The sequence below is a fragment of the Nomascus leucogenys genome, chromosome 8 (assembly GCF_006542625.1).
Source record: "Nomascus leucogenys isolate Asia chromosome 8, Asia_NLE_v1, whole genome shotgun sequence".
Taxonomy (NCBI): domain Eukaryota; kingdom Metazoa; phylum Chordata; class Mammalia; order Primates; family Hylobatidae; genus Nomascus; species Nomascus leucogenys.
Window position 1 is genome coordinate 64,771,005 of NC_044388.1, and position 20,350 is coordinate 64,791,354.

The 20,350-nt window shown below is 43.8% G+C and overlaps 2 protein-coding genes across 9 annotated transcripts in view; both read right to left on the bottom strand.

Moving 5' to 3' along the window:
• Positions 1-229: 229 nt before the first annotated feature.
• Positions 230-7,485, bottom strand: LOC105740192. The gene is made up of 4 exons (XM_030818375.1): positions 6,879-7,485; positions 6,649-6,713; positions 3,965-4,119; positions 230-1,228 (listed from the first exon to the last, which is right to left on the bottom strand). The coding sequence occupies exons 1-4, from the start codon at positions 7,072-7,074 to the stop codon at positions 700-702; spliced, it is 945 nt and encodes a 314-aa protein (XP_030674235.1). The 5' UTR covers positions 7,075-7,485; the 3' UTR covers positions 230-699.
• ATXN1 (ataxin 1) overlaps positions 7,368-20,350 on the bottom strand; it is a 453,518-nt gene continuing 440,535 nt past the window's right edge. For all 8 annotated transcript variants that reach the window (XM_030817352.1, XM_030817350.1, XM_030817346.1 and 5 more), the window contains one exon: positions 7,368-7,992. In XM_030817352.1, coding sequence (XP_030673212.1) covers positions 7,462-7,992 — 531 coding nt within the window. In that variant the 3' untranslated portion in view covers positions 7,368-7,461. The remainder of the gene's footprint in view (positions 7,993-20,350) is intronic.

The window sequence follows — 20,350 nt, forward strand, 5'->3', positions numbered from 1 at the left end:
TGAAGAAACCAAGACATCAGGTGTGGCTGTGTGCCTTTTATTAGAACCTCATCTCACACATACTCTTCCCCCCCAAACACTAGCAGTGAAGGCAATGCCTCATGTCACACCTCCCCACCTCTGACCTACCCAGGGAGAACTCGTGAGCAGGGGTCAATAAGGAGGAGGAATTAGCACTCTTTTCCTAGCCTCTTCTTTGAGGACCCAACAGAAGGCAAAGACACACATCTGCAATTGGCACTGTTATTTTATTAGTACGAGTATACTGAAACAATAAACTTGTACTGGTATACAGACAATTTATTTAAAACAATTTTGTTCAAATTTTGAATCAAACATTGTTTTATTATAATAATGAAATAATTTCTACCTAGAAAACCTGCAAGCACCATCAAAGAAAGGGACCATAAAATTCAATAAACAGACTCGAGTGTATCCTACAAATAGACACACCACGATTAGAAAATAGAATATGAATTCTTCCATTTTTTAATATTTGTTTTAAAAAAGCTAGTGCAAGTACAATATTTTACACTGGAATTACAGAGAGTATGCACGCATATGGAAAAAAGTTCTCCTGTCACAATAAAAGCTCTTAACTATTATGTATGCACTTAAAATTTTCTTTTCAATAAGGTGCAAAACATCATTCCTTCCCTAGTTCTCCTCTGTACTGGCCATGTCAGTCTGGTAGTGCCCTCAACCCAAGTTCTGGTGTCTGTTCTCCCTTGGCCTGTGGGAGGCATACGATTGGAAGTTTGGTGGGTAATGATCTGATATGAAAACATCCAGTGGTACGAGTCTCAGAGATGGCTCTGGAGCCAGGACTCCACTGGCTGGAAATGAAGACTGTCTAATCTGAAGGTCACCACAAATACTGACAGGACTATCTTGAAACCTCCTTTCGGCTGACACTAATTTGGGTTTACAGTTGAGCAGTTCAGGCTGGGGAGATGAAGAAACCCCGCCAAAAAGGGCAGTATTCACAGAACTGAATGCACAGGTATCAAGTTCGAATGCACTAACTAAAGGATTTACCCCACTCCTGGACCAGAAAACTGAAAGAGTAGGTGGTTCCTGTAAGAGCCAGAGAAAACCTGTGCACCGAGCTTCTTGGTAACTGCTCTGAAGACAACAGCTTGAGCTAGTGTCACCTAATACTTGGTATTCTGGAGGACAGTATGTTATCTTGGTAAGGATTACTGTAAACAACACTTCCAACGAAGGCCTTCAGATTGGCCACAGAAAAGGAGACAGGCTCATTGGCCATCCAGACAGCAAACAAACTAAAGGGAAAGAAAACGTGGGTGAAGCTTCCAATGTATCTGCAGTGGAAGACTTGAGTCCTTTCAGATAAGAAAAGTTATGGAAATTCTTAGAGATTGTTTGTTATTGTATAGATACTACCTATTGGCCAAATGCACTTAATTTTAATACAGTTGAACCATTTGTATGCAAGTCACGGGGACATGAAAAACTGAAGCCGGTGTTCCCTCCCGCCATTACACAGGAGAAAGTTAGCTACCAGAACAATTGCCTTCAACGAGAAGGGAGGGGACGAGATTCTGAATTTAAGAATTGTAAGTGGGGGTGCTTAATATCCCCACAGCTGTCCAGTTTCCACTGTCCGGCTTGATTTTTGGACAGGAATACTATTCTGAGAAGTTGCTCCGCATTTATTTTGGCCTCTTTATATTAAATAAAAATCAAAATAAAACTAAAGTAAAATGAGGCATTTACATTGAAATCATGTTTTCACCCCCCCTATTTAAATGAGGTGTGGGGGGAAAGAAGGTGAAATAATTTTTTTTTTTTGTCCCCATAATGAGTCCTGTTTGATTGGTAGCCTGGATCCCTTGTTACAAACACTTCGTGTTCAAGATTATATTCTTTGGGTTTATAGGAACAGGAAGTGCTGAAAATGTCAAACATCATCTCTGAAGAAAAAGAAGTTGCAATGGCTTAAGAGTTTAGACTAAGAAGGGAGCTCAGAGAAGTACTTTCAGCATAGGAATGAACAGTATTCTCAAATCGCAGAATACCGAGTTCCCCTCCCTCAGACGAGGGCTATGTGTAACAAAAAGAACAATAAGCATAGGTATAGTTTAAGAGCCTTTTACGTAGTAATTCTTCCAGGCCATAACCATACAAATCTGATCATTTAGACATGACGAATTTCTATATACAAAAAAACATGTAACTTTCAACCCTTCTCTGCTTTATTTTTTTTTTTTTACAAACAAAGTATGAAACTCGTTGTTTCAACAGATCCATATCTTTCAAACACTGAATGAATCATTTCGACATTCATTTTTCTTTTGTGCAATTTTTTAAAACATTACCTGTACTCCTCAAAGTGAGTGCTTCAAAATTTTGTTTTCTTCAGCTTCTCAAATTAGGTGTACATTAAAAAAAAAAAATTCCCACAAGGTATAGTGCTACAAGAAAAGATCCTATCAGTAAGGTAACATATTTGAAGCGAGGTCATCTATGTAAAAGAAATCTCAGCTCCGGAGTAGAGGTGTGCAAGTTGTTTGGAGTTTCCCTATGCCAGAAACACAACACTGTCCGTGGAAAAGAGAGGAAACCAACCCAACACAATAGCAGATGCATGTGCTTTATAAAAAAGTATATTCTCTGTATATTTATTACTTGATGTGTTCTTAAATTCTCTATTTCAGAAATTCTGGGTTAAAAACAAATGTGGAAGCAAAGGCCTCCACGCCACTTTAAAAAAAAAAAAAGTGTAATTCTCTTTCCTTTCATATCACCACCGAAGAAACCGAATTGGGCCACGGAGTGTGCCGGCCCTGTTTTCACCTGGTGCAAATTGAAGTGCAAAGGGTTTCAGAAGGCAACAGACCAGTCTGTTGAGCAGCTTGTGGTTCATGAAACAGTAGCCATGACAACCAACACAGCTCAAGAAGCCTGGCCTTCGGTCCCGAGAGCTCTGCTTCCTCACCCATATCTGAAATAGCATGGCATTAGTGTCTTCAAAAGCATTGGAGATTTTTCTCTCTATGAAAGAAATAGGTTTCCTTAGTAGTCACAGATGTTAAAGGGTATTGTCAATCGTTTCCTTAAAAAAACAAAACAAAACAAAATCCAGAGCTACAACAACAAAAATAAATTTTGGCAACATATTTCAGTAAAGATCAAACTATGTGCAAAGAGTGGATTTTATGATTACTAGGAGCTACTGTTCATCTTGAACATGCAGCATTATATTGCAATCTATGCAGTATCTAAGGAGTAATCCACAAGATGCAGGAAATCCAAACATTCCTTGAAATTGTACAACCCTACTCCAGAGCAGTCAAAGTGCTGCTTCTGGACACATCAGTGTACCACACACACACCAGCCCCGTCCCTGAGAAAGAGGTGTGAAAGGTTCCGCAGAGTCCCTTTAGGGGAGAAGGAGGGATGCTGCCACTTCCTGGTGGGGGGAAAAAACCCAACACACTCACCTAACAGAAAACATAGAGGCTCACAATTCCGAGTTAGAAATGGGATCAACAACAACAGAAATCAAATCATCTCAAACTAAACTGGGTGAGTTAGAGAAAACGAAAAATTGACCGACATAGAAAATTATCCTGAAAGTCCAAATGAAAATGCAATTTGGATTTCCACTTTAAAAGATCTGAGGTAAGTGGCATCCATCTCTGTATCCCTCCCTCCCCCCTCTGCCCCAGTGTGGCCCAGGCAAACCGAAATAATTCTTAAGTTAAACATTCTAAGGAACAGTCATTTTATATATTTAGAAATCCCTAGAGAGGTTCTTGTTTGTTGGTTTCTTATTAATATTATTTTTTTTTCTTTTCGCCCTGACTAATTTCTTGGTGATTGTGTTCCATTGTAAACGCAAAAGGCCTGCTGTTGTTAGTTTAAAAATGGAAAACAGGAAAGAAAACAAAAGACGGCTGTCGGTAAATATTGCAAAGTGGACATAGTACAGAGGCACATGGCTGATCCTTGTAAGCTGAACGGCACCGAAGAATTTCTACCCCTGTCATCGTTAATGTTTGCTACACAGAAGCGGTGACAGAGGCTGCTCTGGGAGCCGTGGGGCCCGCCAACGTCTGCAAACAGGAGGCTCCTGCCCTCTGTGCGTTCTTCCTATTTGAAGAGAAAGCTGCCACAAGGAAGTGGTGACCGTGGGTGGCAGGTGGTCCCCTCCACAGCCACTGGCCAGCACGCTCAGAACGCACACACACAACAGGCCGCACTTCCCGTCCAGGCTCAGAGGCAGGGCTCCAAGTCTCAAGGACACAGACCCCGAGGAGGGGCCTGCCCACTTGCAGAAAAGACCGTGGAAAATGGGTTGACTCCAGGCTACATGGCTCCAGAGTGTGTCTTAGAAATGAATCTGCCTCCTTCCTCTCCACACTCCACATTCACTATTCCGTGTGGTGACAGGGGACACTGCGGCTCCTCCCCCAGGTCTCCTTGGCTGGCTCTTTCTGCAACGTGGCGGCAGACGCGCGGGGCTCCTGAAGGCTCCCCGCCCCAGCACTCAGCATCCGCAGCAGGGGAAAGGTGGGAGGCTCTCTCCCTCCTGGCTCCTTCCCTCCAGCCCTGCTCTGGCCAGAATGGGGAAAATCAACCAAACAAGGAAAAAGCCAAAAGGGAATGAGCTTTAACTATATAGCACACTGGTCAGACTCTATTGGCACAGAAAGTATTGCACATGCTAAAAAAGCAAGAGAATGAAATGGGACAAGTGTTTAGAAAGAACCAATTATTTTATAATTCCTATACCTGAAATAGAACCACAAAAATGATGATGATGTTCCTATTGCTCCAAACCATGTGTGTTTTCCCATCTTAGTGTTGGTTTAGTGGATCCAGTCAGTTCAATACTCGAAGTAAGCCAAAAGGTGGTGTGTGTTTTTCTGAGTCCACATGAGTTGTAAATAGTGATACTAATGAGAACAAAGTCTGTGTGGCAGCCCGTATTCCTCTTACCATCAAAGGTTAAAAAACAAAAAGAAAAACAAAACCTAATAATTGCAAGTGCCCTGAGCAGAATATATGGAAGATTAAGCAAGTTCTCTGAACAGAAACATTTAAAAAATACAGCACTAAATAAGCAGTATGACTGCAAGAATGAGCCCACCCAGCTCTCTGCAAGCATGCTGAGAGGGTAATGAAATTCCAGGAAAGTCAAGGAACTATTCTAGCTATTCTAAACCTATTCAAATGTTTTTGGTACACCCCAGAAAACGGTTTATAAAAATCATTAGTCCTGGTGAGCCCTAAATGTAAATGAATACTAGACAGCCAAAATGTGGGTTGATATCAGATTTTTTTTTTTTAATTTGTGAAATGAAGGAAGTACTATTTTCAATGGGTAAAAGAAAAAATCAGGTATTTGTTCAGGTTAGTTGCAGCCATCCAAGTAAGAATATTTAAAAATTTCTCCCTACTTATAAAACTTTTTTTTAAAGCACTTTAAAGATGCATTCAAAACCCACAAATGATATTTCAGATCTCTGGGAGTGAAAGGTTTAAAAACTATGAAATACCCTTTCTGGGTTTGTACCAAACATTAAATCTCGATTTGATTTTGAATAGAAAAAAAAAGCCATTCTGAAAATAACATTAATAACAACAATAATAAAGTAATTGTTTAAAAAAAATCTTGCTCACATATATAAATGTCTTTATGGAAAACTCTCTCAATGAATCTGAAGAAAATTCTCAGAGTTTCTAAGAGCCCGCTAAGACCTGGCTTTTTGTGACAGATGTGGTAAAAAGACCAAAATGAATTTTCAAAGGAACATAACCTTATAAAATGGCCTAGAGTTTAGGCAGGTTAGAAAGAAATTTTGCTACATTTATTTATGCTCGTTCAGTCCCCCAAACCTTTCCCACAATGTTATTGGATAAAAACTGCAGGAATATCACACAAATTATAAACTCAATATGTGCAAATCGCAAGGTTCTTTAAAAGTTCATCTTAAAAAGAAAAACACTGGACAAAAATGAGTATTCTCTTCTCCATCCCTTTTCTCTCAGTTTCTCTGCCAACTCTGCATATGCCTTGAACTGATTCTCAGACATCAAAGTGAAAAGTGCCTCCCGTCAGGTAGTACTTGGTGGTCATTTATTGTCACATACTAGTTCATAATTCACATTCATCCCTTTAAACCACATTGAAACTTTCAATATCTTGCTCTTCAGCAATTCTGCAGAGCTGAAATGTAGTTACAGTGTTGAAAAAAAGAAAGCAACTTACTTTTGTTTTTTTTTTTTTCCCAAAGAGTTTAAAGTGAGATACAGTACTTGTTGAATGAGAGACCAAGATGCTTGGTAATAAAGTGTGAACAGTATTTTTAAATGCTTAAAGATAGTAATATATGCTCATCTTCAAAATCTAATTCCTCATGTCACACTGGAAACTGAAAAAAAAAGTGGCACCCGAGTTGTCCATAGTCATGAACTATAAACAGTACTAGAGTTCAAAGACAAAAAGATTTTGCAAACTCAACGTGAAGAGCTTCTGTTGCTCTCACTGAAGGGCAGTTTGCATCTACCTCTTGGGAGTGAAGTCAATGCAATAACCTGATTGGTTTTCCTAACACTGCACAGAAACCAGCGTGGGTGTTCGCTCTCTCCCTTGCCCCTACCCCCAACCCCCCTTACCCCATGTGGGGCCATGACAGCAGGGGCTTCCCTGTCCACCACAACACCCTGGTGACATCGCTGCACTAGTAAAAAGCAGAAATGAAATCCCGCATGTGGCAGTTGCTCTTTAAAAAAAAAATATATCAGTGCAGTCAGGCCCCATAGGGGGAAATATATATCTATACGATTAAAAGTTGCTTTTATTGTAAAATATGTTGGAGAGAAAAATGTTCTCTTAAATGGTTAACTTTCCAAATCTGCCATCTGACGCGTCTCCGCGATGCCCTGAAGCTGGGTTCCTGATGTTGATTTTGCACGTGGGAACCCCAGGAGGACACTGCTCTGAATCCCCCCGGCCCATGCCGATAGCAAGAGAGTGAGGCAGAGGGAGGCAGAGAAAAAGAGACCCTCACTCGCCGCCACAGCGCCTGTGCACCCGCACATGCGTGCACCCCTGCACCCCTGCAGGACCCTTCCCACGGGACTTTTCTCCTGACACTAGCGGGAGTCAGCGCCCCTGGCTGCTTCTGTGCCGCTAGAGAAGGCAGGCGCTGTGAAGCCCCGTTCCTTTCTTCCCCGGGGATGCCTGGAGCCCTGACCGCTCCTGCTGTGCCCTTCCTCCCGCCCGCTCACTGACTGACAGACACTCGTGGAAAAAGCATATGCACCAGTCTCCTGTGACACACCTGCTGTAACTCTAATGACAAGGTTAGAACAGAAACCTAAAATTAAGAGGATAACATGTAAATACTGTGTTATTTTAGCCTACAGTACAGTAATCTGGATACAAATGATAAGGGAGAGCCACGTTTCCTTTCCCCCACGCTGCCTCTACTTGCCTACATTAGACCGGCCTTCAATGCAAATCTTAACCTCCTGAGGAATTAGAGAAGGCTTAGGAAGAGTCAAAGGTGGTTCGTCTTCTGACTTCTCCAGTTTGCGGCTCTCCGGCGCCGACCACCTCCTCTTCCTCGTTGCCGCAGGCTTGCTGGGTTCTATTTTGGTGAGGAAGGGCGCTGCAGGCAATCCCATTTTCTCTGGAAACTTCAGTTCGCCATTCTCAGAGAGCATCTGGGCACTCCCCTGGTTGATTCCGTTTTCCTGCTCAGCATACCTGTGTCTGCTGCCCGCCAGGCCGTCGGCCTTTGAGTGCTTCAGCAGGACGCTGGCGGGATCCACCGGCTGGCCCTTTTTAACAGAGCCATTCTTCAGGTTTTTGAGGGTAAGCGAGATGCAGACATCCCCAACTGAGAGTTTGGAACACGGCAAATCAAAGAGCTGGCTGGTTCTCTCCGGACAGCAGGATGACCAGCCCTGTCCAAACACAAAAAAAGGATACTCTACCAAAACTTCAACGCTGACCTGTGGAAACAGGGAGAGACAGAGAGAGGAAGAAGGAAGGGAACAAAGGAAAACATTTTATTCTTGTTTGATTTTATGCACACATACAGGTATGAACTCACACATACACACACAGACACACACAGGCTGAATGGGGGAAAAATGACTCAGTTCGCAAACCTCCCTCTCCCCCAGCCACACACTATAAATGAGGCTCTTCGCTTTGGGTTGTACCTGTACTTACCATAGGCAGAAGCCAGTGAAAAGGCCATCAATATTCAAAATATTCCATCAAGTGTTAGCTCTATAGCTGGTCTCTGTTAGAACCAGTCAATCTAACCCCAGCAATGACAGAGCACCCACTTAGCTTTCAGCGCTGAGCTAGGCTCTGCGGGTGGCTTAGAAGCCCAGTGCGGTCTTAGATTTTATGAGCTCAATGGACAACCGCTATTATCATACAGGACAGGACTAAACACGGATCAGAGTGAGACTGTAAGTGAGTTCCAAGAAGCAGGCACGGTGTGTTTATCACTGAGTCCCCAGCCCCTAAAAGGATGCTGGGTGGCTGGACACAGTGGCTCATGCCTGTAATCCCAGCACTTTGGGAGGCCAAGGTGGGTGGATCATTTGAGGTCAGGAGTTCAAGACCAGCCTGGCCAACATGGCGAAACCCGGTCTCCACTAAAAATAAAAACAAAATTAGCCATATGTGGTGGCGGGCACCTGTAATCCCAGCTACTTGGGAGGCTGAGACACGAGAATCGCTTGAACCCAGGAGGCAGATGTTGCAGCGAGCCGAGATTGTGACACTGGGCGATCCAGCCTGGGCCACAGAGTGAGACCCCGTCTCAAAAAAAAAAAAAAAAGTCAATTTTCAATGTCCTTTCCAGATGGAGTAGACTAGGTAATTTGAACCAACCCTCCTTCTGAGGACAACTAAAAACGCTGAACAAAAATATAAGCAAACAAATTTAAAAACTCTGGACAAAATGTTTAAATTTTTTTCTTATAGTACTGGACAGCAAATAAGATAGTTAAAAAGGCCAGGCGCGGTGGTTCATGCCTGTAATCCCAGCACTTTGGGAGGCCAAGGCGCGTGGATCACCTGAGGTCAGGAGTTTGAGACCAGCCTGGCTACCATGGCGAAACCCCATCTCTACTTAAAATACAAAACTTAGCCAGGTGTGGTGGTGGGCCCCTATAATCCCAGCTACTCAGGAGGCTGAGGCAGGGGAATCGCTCGAATCTGGGGACGGAGGTTGCAGTGAGCCAAGATCGTGCCACTTTACTCTGAGACCAGCCTGGCCAGCATGGTGAAACCCCGTCTCTACTAAAAATACAAAAATTAGCTAGGTGTGGTGGCAGGCGCCTATAATCCCAGCTACTCAGGAGGCTGAGGCAGGAGAATCACTTGAACCCGGGAGGCGGAGGCTGCAGTGAGCCGAGATCATGCCACTTCGCTCCAGCCTGGGCGACAGAGTGAAACTCCGTCACACACACACACACACACACACAAAGTTCCTGGGTTGGATCAGGAAAAGATGATGGCCCAGAGAGGTGAAGCTGGTGTTGGGGGCCTGTTTTCTGCTGAAGACACTTGAACGTTCCAAAGTGGAACAGTTTGGAAACCAAGTGGGCTTTTGATAGTGTTAAGAGCATAGGGAACAGGTAATGGAGTTCGGGATACACCAAGGGAGGGTGCTCTCTGGTGAACCCCATTCTTTTGCGTTGTGATCCCAAAGCACTGTCCCTTAGAGGTGACGGTGAACCACAAGCCAACAGGCCTTTCAAGGTCTGAAGCTCAGATTTGACTCATCTGAGTTCCTAAAACTGGATTAAGGTTGTGAATTATTTTCACAATTTTGCAAATAAAAGCATTCAATTTAAAAAGGGGGGTGGTGGTCATGAGGAGACCAGATATCATGTATAAGCACTAGTAAAATATCAGATCTTAAAAACGGATGCACCAGGGCTTCTCATATAGAGTCATACATACAGACTTTACAATGACTATGCTTACAATAATTAAGAAGATTAAAGACAGCTTGAGAATTTTGATAGGAAACTAGAATCTGTTTTTAAAAGATCCATGAAGCCAGGCATGCTGGCTTACGCCTGTAATCCCAACACTTTGGGAGGCTGAGACGGGGAAGATCACTTGAGGCCAGGAGTTTCAGACCAGTCCGGGCAACAAAGTGAGACCCCATTTCTACAGAAATTTTTTTAAAGAATAGCCTAGTGTGGTGATGCGCGCCTGTAGTCCCAACTACTCAGGAGGCTGAGGCAGGAGGATCTTGACCGCAGGAATTAGAGGCTGCAGTGAGCTATGATCACGAGACTGCACTGCAGCATGGGCAACAGAGTGAGACCCTGTCTCCAAAAAAAAAATAATTAATTAATTAAAAAAAGATCTATGAGAATTGTAGAATTAAAATATACTCCCATTGAAATCAAAAATGCAATGAGTTTTCCAGTTGAATAGACACGGATTAAGAAATAATTCAGGAACCAGATTCTCTAATTAGAGCTTTAGAAGAGACTCCACAGAGTGAACATAGAGACAAAAAGATGGTTAATATGGAGGAGAGGGTAGCAGACAGACAGGATATGTTGAGAGGGGCTAACAGACACATAATATGAATCCTAGGAGGAGGAAGAGAGGGAGGTAATAGGGCAGAAGTTAATACTTGAGGAGGTAATGGCGAAGAATTTCCCCAAACTGAAGAAGGATAATAAGACAGTTTCAAGTAGGCCTAGCCCCAAACAGGAAAAATAAAAAGAAATCCTCACTGAGGCAGATGAGAATTAAACTGCTATAAATCAAAGACATCTTGTAAACTAAACAGGAAAAAACATCATTAAAAGCCTCTAGAACAGCTGGGCGTGGTGGCTCCTGCCTGTAATCCCAGCACTTTGGGAGGCCGAGGTGGGTGGATCACCTGAGGTCAGGAGTTTGAGACCAGCCTGGCCAACATGGTGAAACCCTGTCTCTCCTAAAAATACAAAAATTAGCTGGGCATGGTGGCAGGAGCCTGTAATCCTAGCTACTCGGGGGGCTGAGGCAGGAGAATCACTTGAACCCGGGAGGCAGAGGTTGCAGTAAGCCAAGATCATTCCATCACACTCCAGCCTGGACAACAACAGAGAAACTCCATTAAAAAAAAAAGCCTCTAGAACAAAATACATATTACCTCCAAATAAGCAACAATTAAACTCACAGTTTACATCTCAACAAAAATAATGGAAGCTAGCAGACAATGGAGACAATGGAATATCTTTACAGTGCTAAAGAAAAAGAATTGCCAATCGAGAATTCTATATGAGCAAAAAGATCCTTCCAGAATGAAGGCAAAATAGAGACATGTTCAGACAAACAGTAATTAAAAGAATTCACCACCAACAGATCTGCATTATAGAAAATACTAAAAGGTATTCTTTAGGTAGAGAAAAAACAAATCTAGATTGAAGTTTGTACAGGGAGGAATGAAGACGAATGAAAATGGTTGGTATGTGGTGAATCTAAATGAATATTGGCTATATGTAACAATATTTAAAATATTCTGTTGGATTTTTTTTTTCTTTTTGTGAGAGACAGTCTTGCTCTGTCACCCAGGCTGGAGTGCAGTGGCGTGATCTTAGCTCACTGCAATCTCCGCCTCCCGGGTTCAAGCGAGTCTCCTGCCTCAGACTCCCAAGTAGCTGGGACTACAGGCATGCACCACCACCACCACGCCCGGCTAATTTTTGTATTTTTAGTGGAGACGGGGTTTCACCATGTTGGCCAGGATGGTCTTGATATCCTGACCTCATGATCCACCCACCTCTGCCTCCCAAAGTGCTGGGATTACAGGCGTGAGCCACCGTGCCCGGCCTCCATTGGATTTTATACACATTCGGACACACAAAAATACACATGCACAATTGAAGTACCAAAAAAACTTTAAAAGTAGTAGATTTCCACAGATTGTGGCTTTTCTACTTCGTCTTCATTTCCTTTGTTAACTCTGATTGATCTAGTTCTGATACATTTCTAGAATGACAGACTTTACTGGATCCATACAAGGCATATTTTTAGAAGAGACAACTTGAATACATTCATATGGCAGCCTGTAAGCATGAACCCATACACCTGTGTGTATTACTGGGAGGAAAGTTTCATTGTTCTGGGCTATTTTTATAATGTGAAGCAAACTAAAAGTTTTTGAGTGCCTACTCTCTGTCAAGCTCTCAGGTACAAACTTTACAAAAAGTATTTTGTTTACAGTTCACAATAGTATTAGTATGGAATAGAATTGCTCTTCCAATTTTATAAATTTTACGAATAGTCACAGAGAGATTAAGTCACTTGCCTAATGTCATAGCTATTAGCTAATGGGTTTAGGATTTTATCCCAGTCATTGGCCCCCAAACCCATTTTCTTTTTTCTATGACTCCTGACCTCTATCCTTGTGAGCAAAGACATTACAATGCCACCAAAAGAGATGAACTAAGCATTCCCGCTACCCCCCCAACTGTGGTGAATGTTGACTGAAATAAGTAGGATCCAAAGGCATGAGCTCATGGGCTTGTTCCATGGTACAGATAATTGTGATGTAGTGTCTGCCTTATAGCCACTCCTACAATTCTAGTTACCCTGTACAAGTGTGTGACACTATTTGGTTTCAAAGCTACATTTACATCACACACACACAAACATATATGTGCATATATACAGAGACAAATATACTTACAAGTGAGCATATCAGATGGGAATACCCACTGTATTCTAAGTAGGAGGACCAATCGGGAACTGGCTCCATAGATCCTCTTGCAAACCTCTTAGAGCCATTAACAACATAAACTGAACAGAAGGAAACCAATCCCACATCAAGTGGAGATTATTTTGCTGCAAATCCAAGTCATAAAAATAAAACTCTCAGGTGTTAATATCTGTCTCGTAAGACTCTCTACCAGAGTTGCGGTTTGCTTATTCTTGCCCAACACCAGGCAGAGGTAATGTGACATTCAGAAGACCAGAAGCCTTATTTCCAAACATGTCAGCCTCTTTTCCGGTTCTGCGTGTTCCCGGATAATTCCCTGCCTCCTTGCTGGCAGACGGCCGGACACCTACCCATGGAGGGGCCCTTGGTGTTTGAGCCACAATATACACACTTTGCAGGGCAGGCAATATTTAATTTTCTGAAAATAACATCTACTGTGTGCTCACAGATAAACCTATCTGAGGATTTCCACATTACCAAGTATCTGTAGACTCATTAAGAAATGTCTACAAGCCCTTTATAACACGTACTATAATTGATTACTGCAAAAGCCAGGATACAGATACACGTGTTTCCCACGAAAGACTTCATAATGTTGTTGGACATTTTGAAAGCCTTTCATTATTTCCACATCTCAAAACTCCAAAGACACCAAGCTTGTAATCCCAGCACTTTGGGAGGCTGAGGTGTAACTGTGAAATAGCAAAAGAACGAACATAACTAACTCCCTTTTTGTTAAAAGGGTTTTACCCTTTCCTGCATGTAGGCTAGGATAATTTTACAGCACTGAGATAATATACACAAACAATCATGTACTTTTAGAAACTAATTCTGGGATTCAAGGGGAAGTATACAAACAACTAACTATATATTGTTAAAGACTGATAGGAGTGGCTGGGCACGGTGGCTCACGCCTGTAATCTCAGCACTTTGGGAGGCTGAAGCGAGAGGATCACCTGAGGTCAGGAGTTAGAGACTAGTCTGGCCAACACGGTGAAACCCTCTACTAAAAATACAAAAGACTAAAGGAGCATTGTGACCTGACCAAGGACAAAGAAGTTCTCAATCTTCTCGAACCCTCACTGGTGCCCAAATGTCTATGGTCCTCAGTCTCCTTGATACCAACCCCCTTGTCTCCCCCATAGCCCCCTCCCATAAAAACCCTCCAACCAGCCTAAAAACTTGGAGATGGTACTTAATTTTTACAAAATTATTATTATTATTTCTTGAGATGGATTCTCACTCTGCTGCCCAGGCTGGAGTGCAGTGGTACAGTCTCAGCTCACTGCAACCTCTGCCTCCTGGGTTCAAGCTATTTTCCTGCCCTGGCCTCCTGAGTAGCTGGGACTACAGGCATGTGCCACCACACCTGGCTAATTTTTGTATTTTTTAGTAGAGATGGTGTTTCACCATGTTGGTCAGGCTGGTCTTGAACTCCTGACCTTAGGTGATCCGCCTGCCTTGGCCTCCCAAAGTGCTGGGATTACAGGTGTGAGCTACCATGCCCGGCCTGGAGATGGTACTTTAGAAGGCTAGCTCATTATCTTCTCAATTTTGCTGGCTTTTCCAATAAACCTGCTTTTCCTCTCACCAACCTCATCTCTCGTATTTGGCTTTTGAGTGGTGAGCAGCCAAACCTAAGTTCGGTTACAGAGGTGGGAGGGTCACTCGAGCTACTGCACCACTCCAGCCTGTGAGCCAGAGCAAGACTCTGTCTCTCAAAACCAAACCAAACCAAACCAAACTCCAAATCTCCAAAGACAGGCCTTAGAATTAAATGCTGTGGTGTGAACCATAGCTAGAATAGCCTGCCGAAAAATTCATGAGAGAAAAGCGGTGGAGAGAGAGAATATTTGAGATGCGCATTAAAATAAGATGATGTTAATGGAATTTTTTTTTTTTTCTTTTGAGACAGAATCTTGCTCTGTCACCCAGGTTGGAGTGCAGTGGCACCATCTCAGCTCACTGCAATCTCTGCCTCCTGGATTCGAGCAATTCTCCTGCCTCAGCCTCCCGAGTAGCAGGGATTACAGGTGCCCACCACCACCCCTGGCTAATTTTTTATATTTTTAGTAGACACGGGGTTTCATTCACCATGTTGGCCAGGCTGGTCTTGAACTCCTGACCTCAGGCAATCCGTGCGCCTCAGCCTCCCAAAATGCTAGGATTACAGACGTGAGCCACCACGCCCGCCTGGCCTGTTAATGGAATTTATGTTAACCTAGATAGGCTTGGGAGATTCTTCTTTAGTCACTTCAAAGGCTTCTCTTTGTTTCTTTTTGCCTAAATTCTGCCTTTACTTCCTACCAAAGGAGCTGTGTCACCCTGCGAAAAGATGCCACAACCAGGTATCAGCCGGGTCCATGAAAGCTGAGGCGGGAGCGGAAGATTATTCAGATAATCTGATCATTGTAGGCACAGATTGGACAGCCTGCCAGCCCAATGCTGGTTTTCTCCTCACTAATTAGTGTGAACTATCTAGACAATGCACTTTTCCCCCCTTGGGGTCTGAATGTATGTGAAGTAAAATAAGTTTTTTTTCCCTTTCTTTGGTGAAAGTTTAAATCTTGTTGCACACATCTCAAATATGAATACTCAAGTATTCATAGCAAATCTATTTTTATTTTATAATTAGGTTTGCCATAAGGATATAAACATTCTTAAAGGTTAACTGATCATTAACAGTTAATGAAGAAATCTCACTGAGGGGTTTTTCAGTGAGAATATATATAATCAATCTGTTGCTTGAAATTCCCTTGGAGAGGAGCCTTCTCCATCTCAAAACATGCTGTCAATGCCAGCGGGGACTGGTTTGGATGTGAAACAGAGATGATGTGATTTTGTAGGATGATGTCATCTTCAACTGGAACGAGTCTGTGAATTCCTTGAATTTAAGACCCATGTGGGTGTTCCCTATGATGCTGAGAGCTTCAAAATATTGTTATTATTATTATTATTATTTGAGATGGAGTCTTGCTCTGTTGCCCAGGCTGGAATGTAGTGGCACTATCTCGACTCACTGCAACCTCCACCTCCTGGGTTCAAGCGATTCTCCTGCCTCAGCCTCCCGAGTAGCTGGGAGGCATAAGCCACCACACCTGGCTAATTTTTGTATGTTTAGTAGAGACGGGGTTCTACCATGTTGGCCAGGCTAGTCTTGAACTCCTGACCTCAAGTGATCCGCCTGCCTTGGCCTCCTAAAGTGTTGGGATTACAGGCGTGAGCCACTGTGCCCAGCCTCAAAATATTATTGAGTGTTCCTAATGATACATTTCAGGCTTTGCAGTTTTAATAAAAGTTCAACAAATACACACCAAGCACCTGCTAAGTGTTAGGAACCTTAGAAGAGTACCTATTGGTTAAGACCTAATTTCTTGCCTCCCATGAGGAGAGAGAACATACATGCAAAACAAGAGTACATTTGGACACCAGTGACCACGCTATCCGATGATGTCCACTCAGATGTCGAATGGGCAACTCAAACTTAAAGTGACCTAAAACACACCAGACCTCCCGATGTGCCCCTGCCCGGTGGCCATTCCATGTTCTTCCTCATCTCCATAAATGGTATCCCATTCTTCCGGCTGTTCAATCAAAGACCTGGGAATCACACTTTCTTCCGCTCTTTCTCTTACCTCACATACATCCCAATTATAAGCAAACTGTATGGGTTCCTTTTCCAAATACACCTAGAATGAGACTATTTTTTACTACCTCCACCACCTTTGTCCTGGCCAAACTGCGTCTCACTCACTCAGTCACCACGTGCAAGCCTGATGTGGTCTGCATGTGCCCCCTACTCCCTACACTGTAGCAACAGTGGTCTCCTTGCTGGCCCTTTAACCCCTCTTGCGCCTTCTGTCTGGGCACCTGCTACTCTCTCCATTCATTTGGAATCTTTTTTCCTCACGTACTGTTGCCACCCACTCTCCTTTTCAGAGAGAACTCTCCTGACAGCTCTATTTAAAATAACAACCCTCTAGTTTCCATAGCTTCTTTTTTTCTTTTCAGATAGGGTCTTGTTCTGTTGCCCAGGCTGGAGTGCAGTAGCATGATCATGGTTCACTGCAACCTTGACCTCCTGGGCTCAAGAGATCCTCCTGACTCAGCCGCCTGAGTAGTTGGGACCACATGCATGCACCACCATGTCCAGCTAATGTTTTGTTGATGATGATAATGATTATTATGTAGAGATGGAGCCTTGCTATGTTGGCCTGGCTGGTTTCAAAACTCCTGGCCTCAAGTGCCCTCTTGCCTCGGCCTCCCAAAGTGCTGAGATTACAAGCATGAGCCACCTAGCCTGGCCCCTTCTCCTCTTTATGCCAGGGATCCCCAACCCCCAGGCAACAGACCGTTTAGAAAGCTAGCTCATCATCTTCTCAATTTCGCTGCCTTTCCCAATAAACCTGCTTTTCCTCTCACCAACCTCATCTCTCATATTTGGCTTTTGAGTAGTGAGCAGCCAAACCTAGGTTCGGTTACAGAGGTGGGAGGGTCACTCGAGCTACTGCACCACTCCAGCCTGTGTGCCAGAGCAAGACTGGCACACAGGCTTGGCCTGTTAGGTACTGGGCCGCACAGCTGGAGGTGAGCGACCATTCCCAACTGAGCTCCGCCTCCTGTCAGATCAGTCGCTAGCATTAGATTCTCATAGGAGCATGAACCCTATTGTAAACTGCGCATGCAAGAAATCCAGGTTGTGCGCTCCTTATGAAAATCTAACTAATGCCTGATGATCTGAGGTGGAATAGTTTCATCCCAAAACCATCCCCCTCCCTCTTCCCATCCTGCCAAAAAATCTTCTTCCGTGAAACCAGTCCCTGGTGCCAAAAGGGACTGGTTATCTTCTTATACATTCTTTTTTATTTACTTGTATATTTGTCTGTTTTGCCTCTTTCCCCAAACTCAGTGTTCTATCTCCAGAGTCTAAAAGACTTCCTGGCAAGTAATAGGTGCTCAGTTAAAATCTGAAAGAAGAGGCCGGGCACGGTGGCTCACACCTGTAATCGCACCACTTTCGGAGGTGGAGGCGGGCTGATCATGTGGTCAGGAGTTCGAGACCAGCCTGACCAACATGGTGAAACCCTGTCTCTACTAAAAATACAAAAAAATTAGCCAGGCATGGGAGCAGGCGCCTGTAATCTCAGCTACTCTGGAGGCTGAGGCAGGAGAATTGCTTGAACCTGGGAGGCAGAGGTTGCAGTGAGCTAAGATCACGCCATTGCACCCCAGCCCAGGCGACAGTGCAAGACTCCGTCTTAAAAAAAAAAAAAAATCTGAAAGAATAGTTCTGTTTGCCTTCTGTACGGAAAAACATTGCAATGGTACAACTGGACAACAGGGGGCAATAGAGAGACTGCCTGTGTTTTGTTTTGTTTTGTTTTTTTACCAGCCAGAACTAAAGTGGGCTATGACCTCCCCCAGGGAGAGGAGCAGTGCTTTCTCCAGGGTGTGGCTTACCCCCTAACAGGCAGCTTTCTCAGCAGAGCCATAGCCACCTCACCTTGTCAGATGCTGAGGTCGTCATGATTTTATTGAATCATACTTCAGTTATTTTCTCTCCACTCTTGTTCCTGCAGCTGTGTTAGTAATCATTAAGTCATTTTATGATTTTGCTGGGGTTCCGCACATTTTCCAGAATGGTTTCTGATGAAATCCCAATGAAAATAAACTCATGGGAGCAGTACCACAGATAACCAAAGCACGTTACATAACGCCAGACAGCTCAGTGTAGCCCATTTTTTCATCCAGTAAATATATCCTGTTTCAAACACCCTAAGCAGTAAGTAGGATAGCCTTTATAACTTTTCTTTCTTTCTTTCTTTTTGAGACGGAGTCTCACTCTGTCACCAAGGCTAGAGTGCAATGGTGCAATCTTGGCTCATGGCAACCTCTGCCTCCCAGGTTCAAGCAATTCTCCTGCCTCAGCCTCCCAAGTAGCTGGGATTATAGGCACCTGCCACCACACCAGGCTAATTTTTTTGTATTTAGTAGAGACGGGTTTTCACCATGTCGGTCAGGCTGGTCTTGAACTCTTGACCTCAGATGATCCACCGGCCTCGGCCTCTCAAAGTGCTGGGATTACAGGTGTGAGCCACCACGCCCAGGGATGGCCTTTATACTTTTGTCAGCTTGAGGGTCCTCTGTCTTTCATCTCTGGATGCCCTGTCGCCAGCACCTCTTGCTTTTGGGGGTGGACCGCCTCCCACCCTCCTCCACTCTTTTCCTCCCTCCTCCCACTGCTGCCAGCAAGCCCGTTGGCTCATCAGTGTGGTTATAAGGGGTCTGCCTTCCCCTTCCTCCGTCCATCCCCCTAAACCGACTCCTCTAAAACCGTCACCTCCAACTCCCATTTTGGATGGAGGAACCAAGACAGGGAGACAACACAGACTCACTTCTGGGCTCATAATTATTTTTTCAATGTCGTCTTCCTAATCTGACTAATGACTGGCTTTTAAGAAAAATTTTAGCTCCTCTATATGAAAATTCCATAAAATTCCTTTCACCACTTAATAACTACTGTATCTAACCACTATGCACATACACGCATATTTAAGCTGTTTGATTGTATATTTCAATCTTAGATTGGTGCTATGTCTATATACACACATATGTACATATCACCAAAAACAAGATAGAAAGAAAACAAAACGTCTGTTGTTTAAATATGTCTCCCTTTTCCTTCACAAGAGTCCCTGTTTTCACAAATTGCGAAGGGCATCTGTTTTACAAAACATTTTTTTCGTGACACTATCCCAGACACACAAATTTCGCCTGTTGCTGGGAGCAATGAAATCTCTCATAAGCTAGGTTTCAGTAAGTATGTCTTGTTTTTTGGTGAAATTATTAAATTGGGCATTCTTAACTTTGTCTGCAAGTGAAATTCTCGGTCTTGTTTTTACCTGTAGAGAAAGACCAGTCTGCTTTCCTGGAAGGCTAATCTGCATGGTTACGTTCTCAGCATGAAAAAAATCAGAAAACCCCGTCTCAAAGATGAAGGGGGTAAGCGAGAGACCCATTTACTGCAATGTTTAAAAATCATTAATAAAAACAGTCAAAACTCTTCGGCTGAGTGTAAGAATCTCTGTGAGTGTTCTATTTAAAACACTGAATCATGTTCACGCAAAGCCTGCCTCAGTCCTTGGTGGAAGTGTTTCAGGGTTGTTCAGTAAACCCACACCCTAGCACCGGGACGCCTCCTAACACAAATCCCAAATTAAAAGCTGGGTTTTTCTTACACGTGGTAGCGTGGCTCACAGAGCTCCCTTGTGGGAAGGCCCTGTGGGGAGGCTCAGCCCTGTCCAGTAAGTGACCACAGCAGTATGACATGGAAGCCCTTAGGCACACAGGTTCTAGCTCACTTGCCTTCCTTTTCTGGGGCCTTAAAGTGTGTGCCTTAGGCAGGGCAGGGTGGCACATCCCTGTAATCCCAGCACTTTGGGGGCCTGAGGTGGGAGGATCATATGAGCTCAGGAGTTCAAGAGCAGCCTGGGCAACATGGCAAGACCCCGTCTCTATAAAAAATACAAAAATTAGCTGGGCATGGTGGTGTGTGCCTGTGGTTGCAGTTACTAGGGAGGCTGAGGTGGGAGGATTGCTTGAGCCTAGGAGGTCGAGGC

Excerpts from the sequence above, each read along its gene's own strand:
- LOC105740192 (XM_030818375.1), bottom strand. The coding sequence starts at position 7,074 with ATGTGCGGGTGCACAGGCGCTGTGGCGGCGAGTGAGGGTCTCTTTTTC. Across the intron at positions 4,120-6,648 it reads CTGTCATGGCCCCACATGGG|GAAGAACGCACAGAGGGCAG; the intron begins GTAAGGGGGGTT and ends CTCTTCAAATAG. Across the intron at positions 1,229-3,964 it reads AGCTTACAAGGATCAGCCAT|GCCTTCGTTGGAAGTGTTGT; the intron begins GTGCCTCTGTAC and ends GCCAATCTGAAG.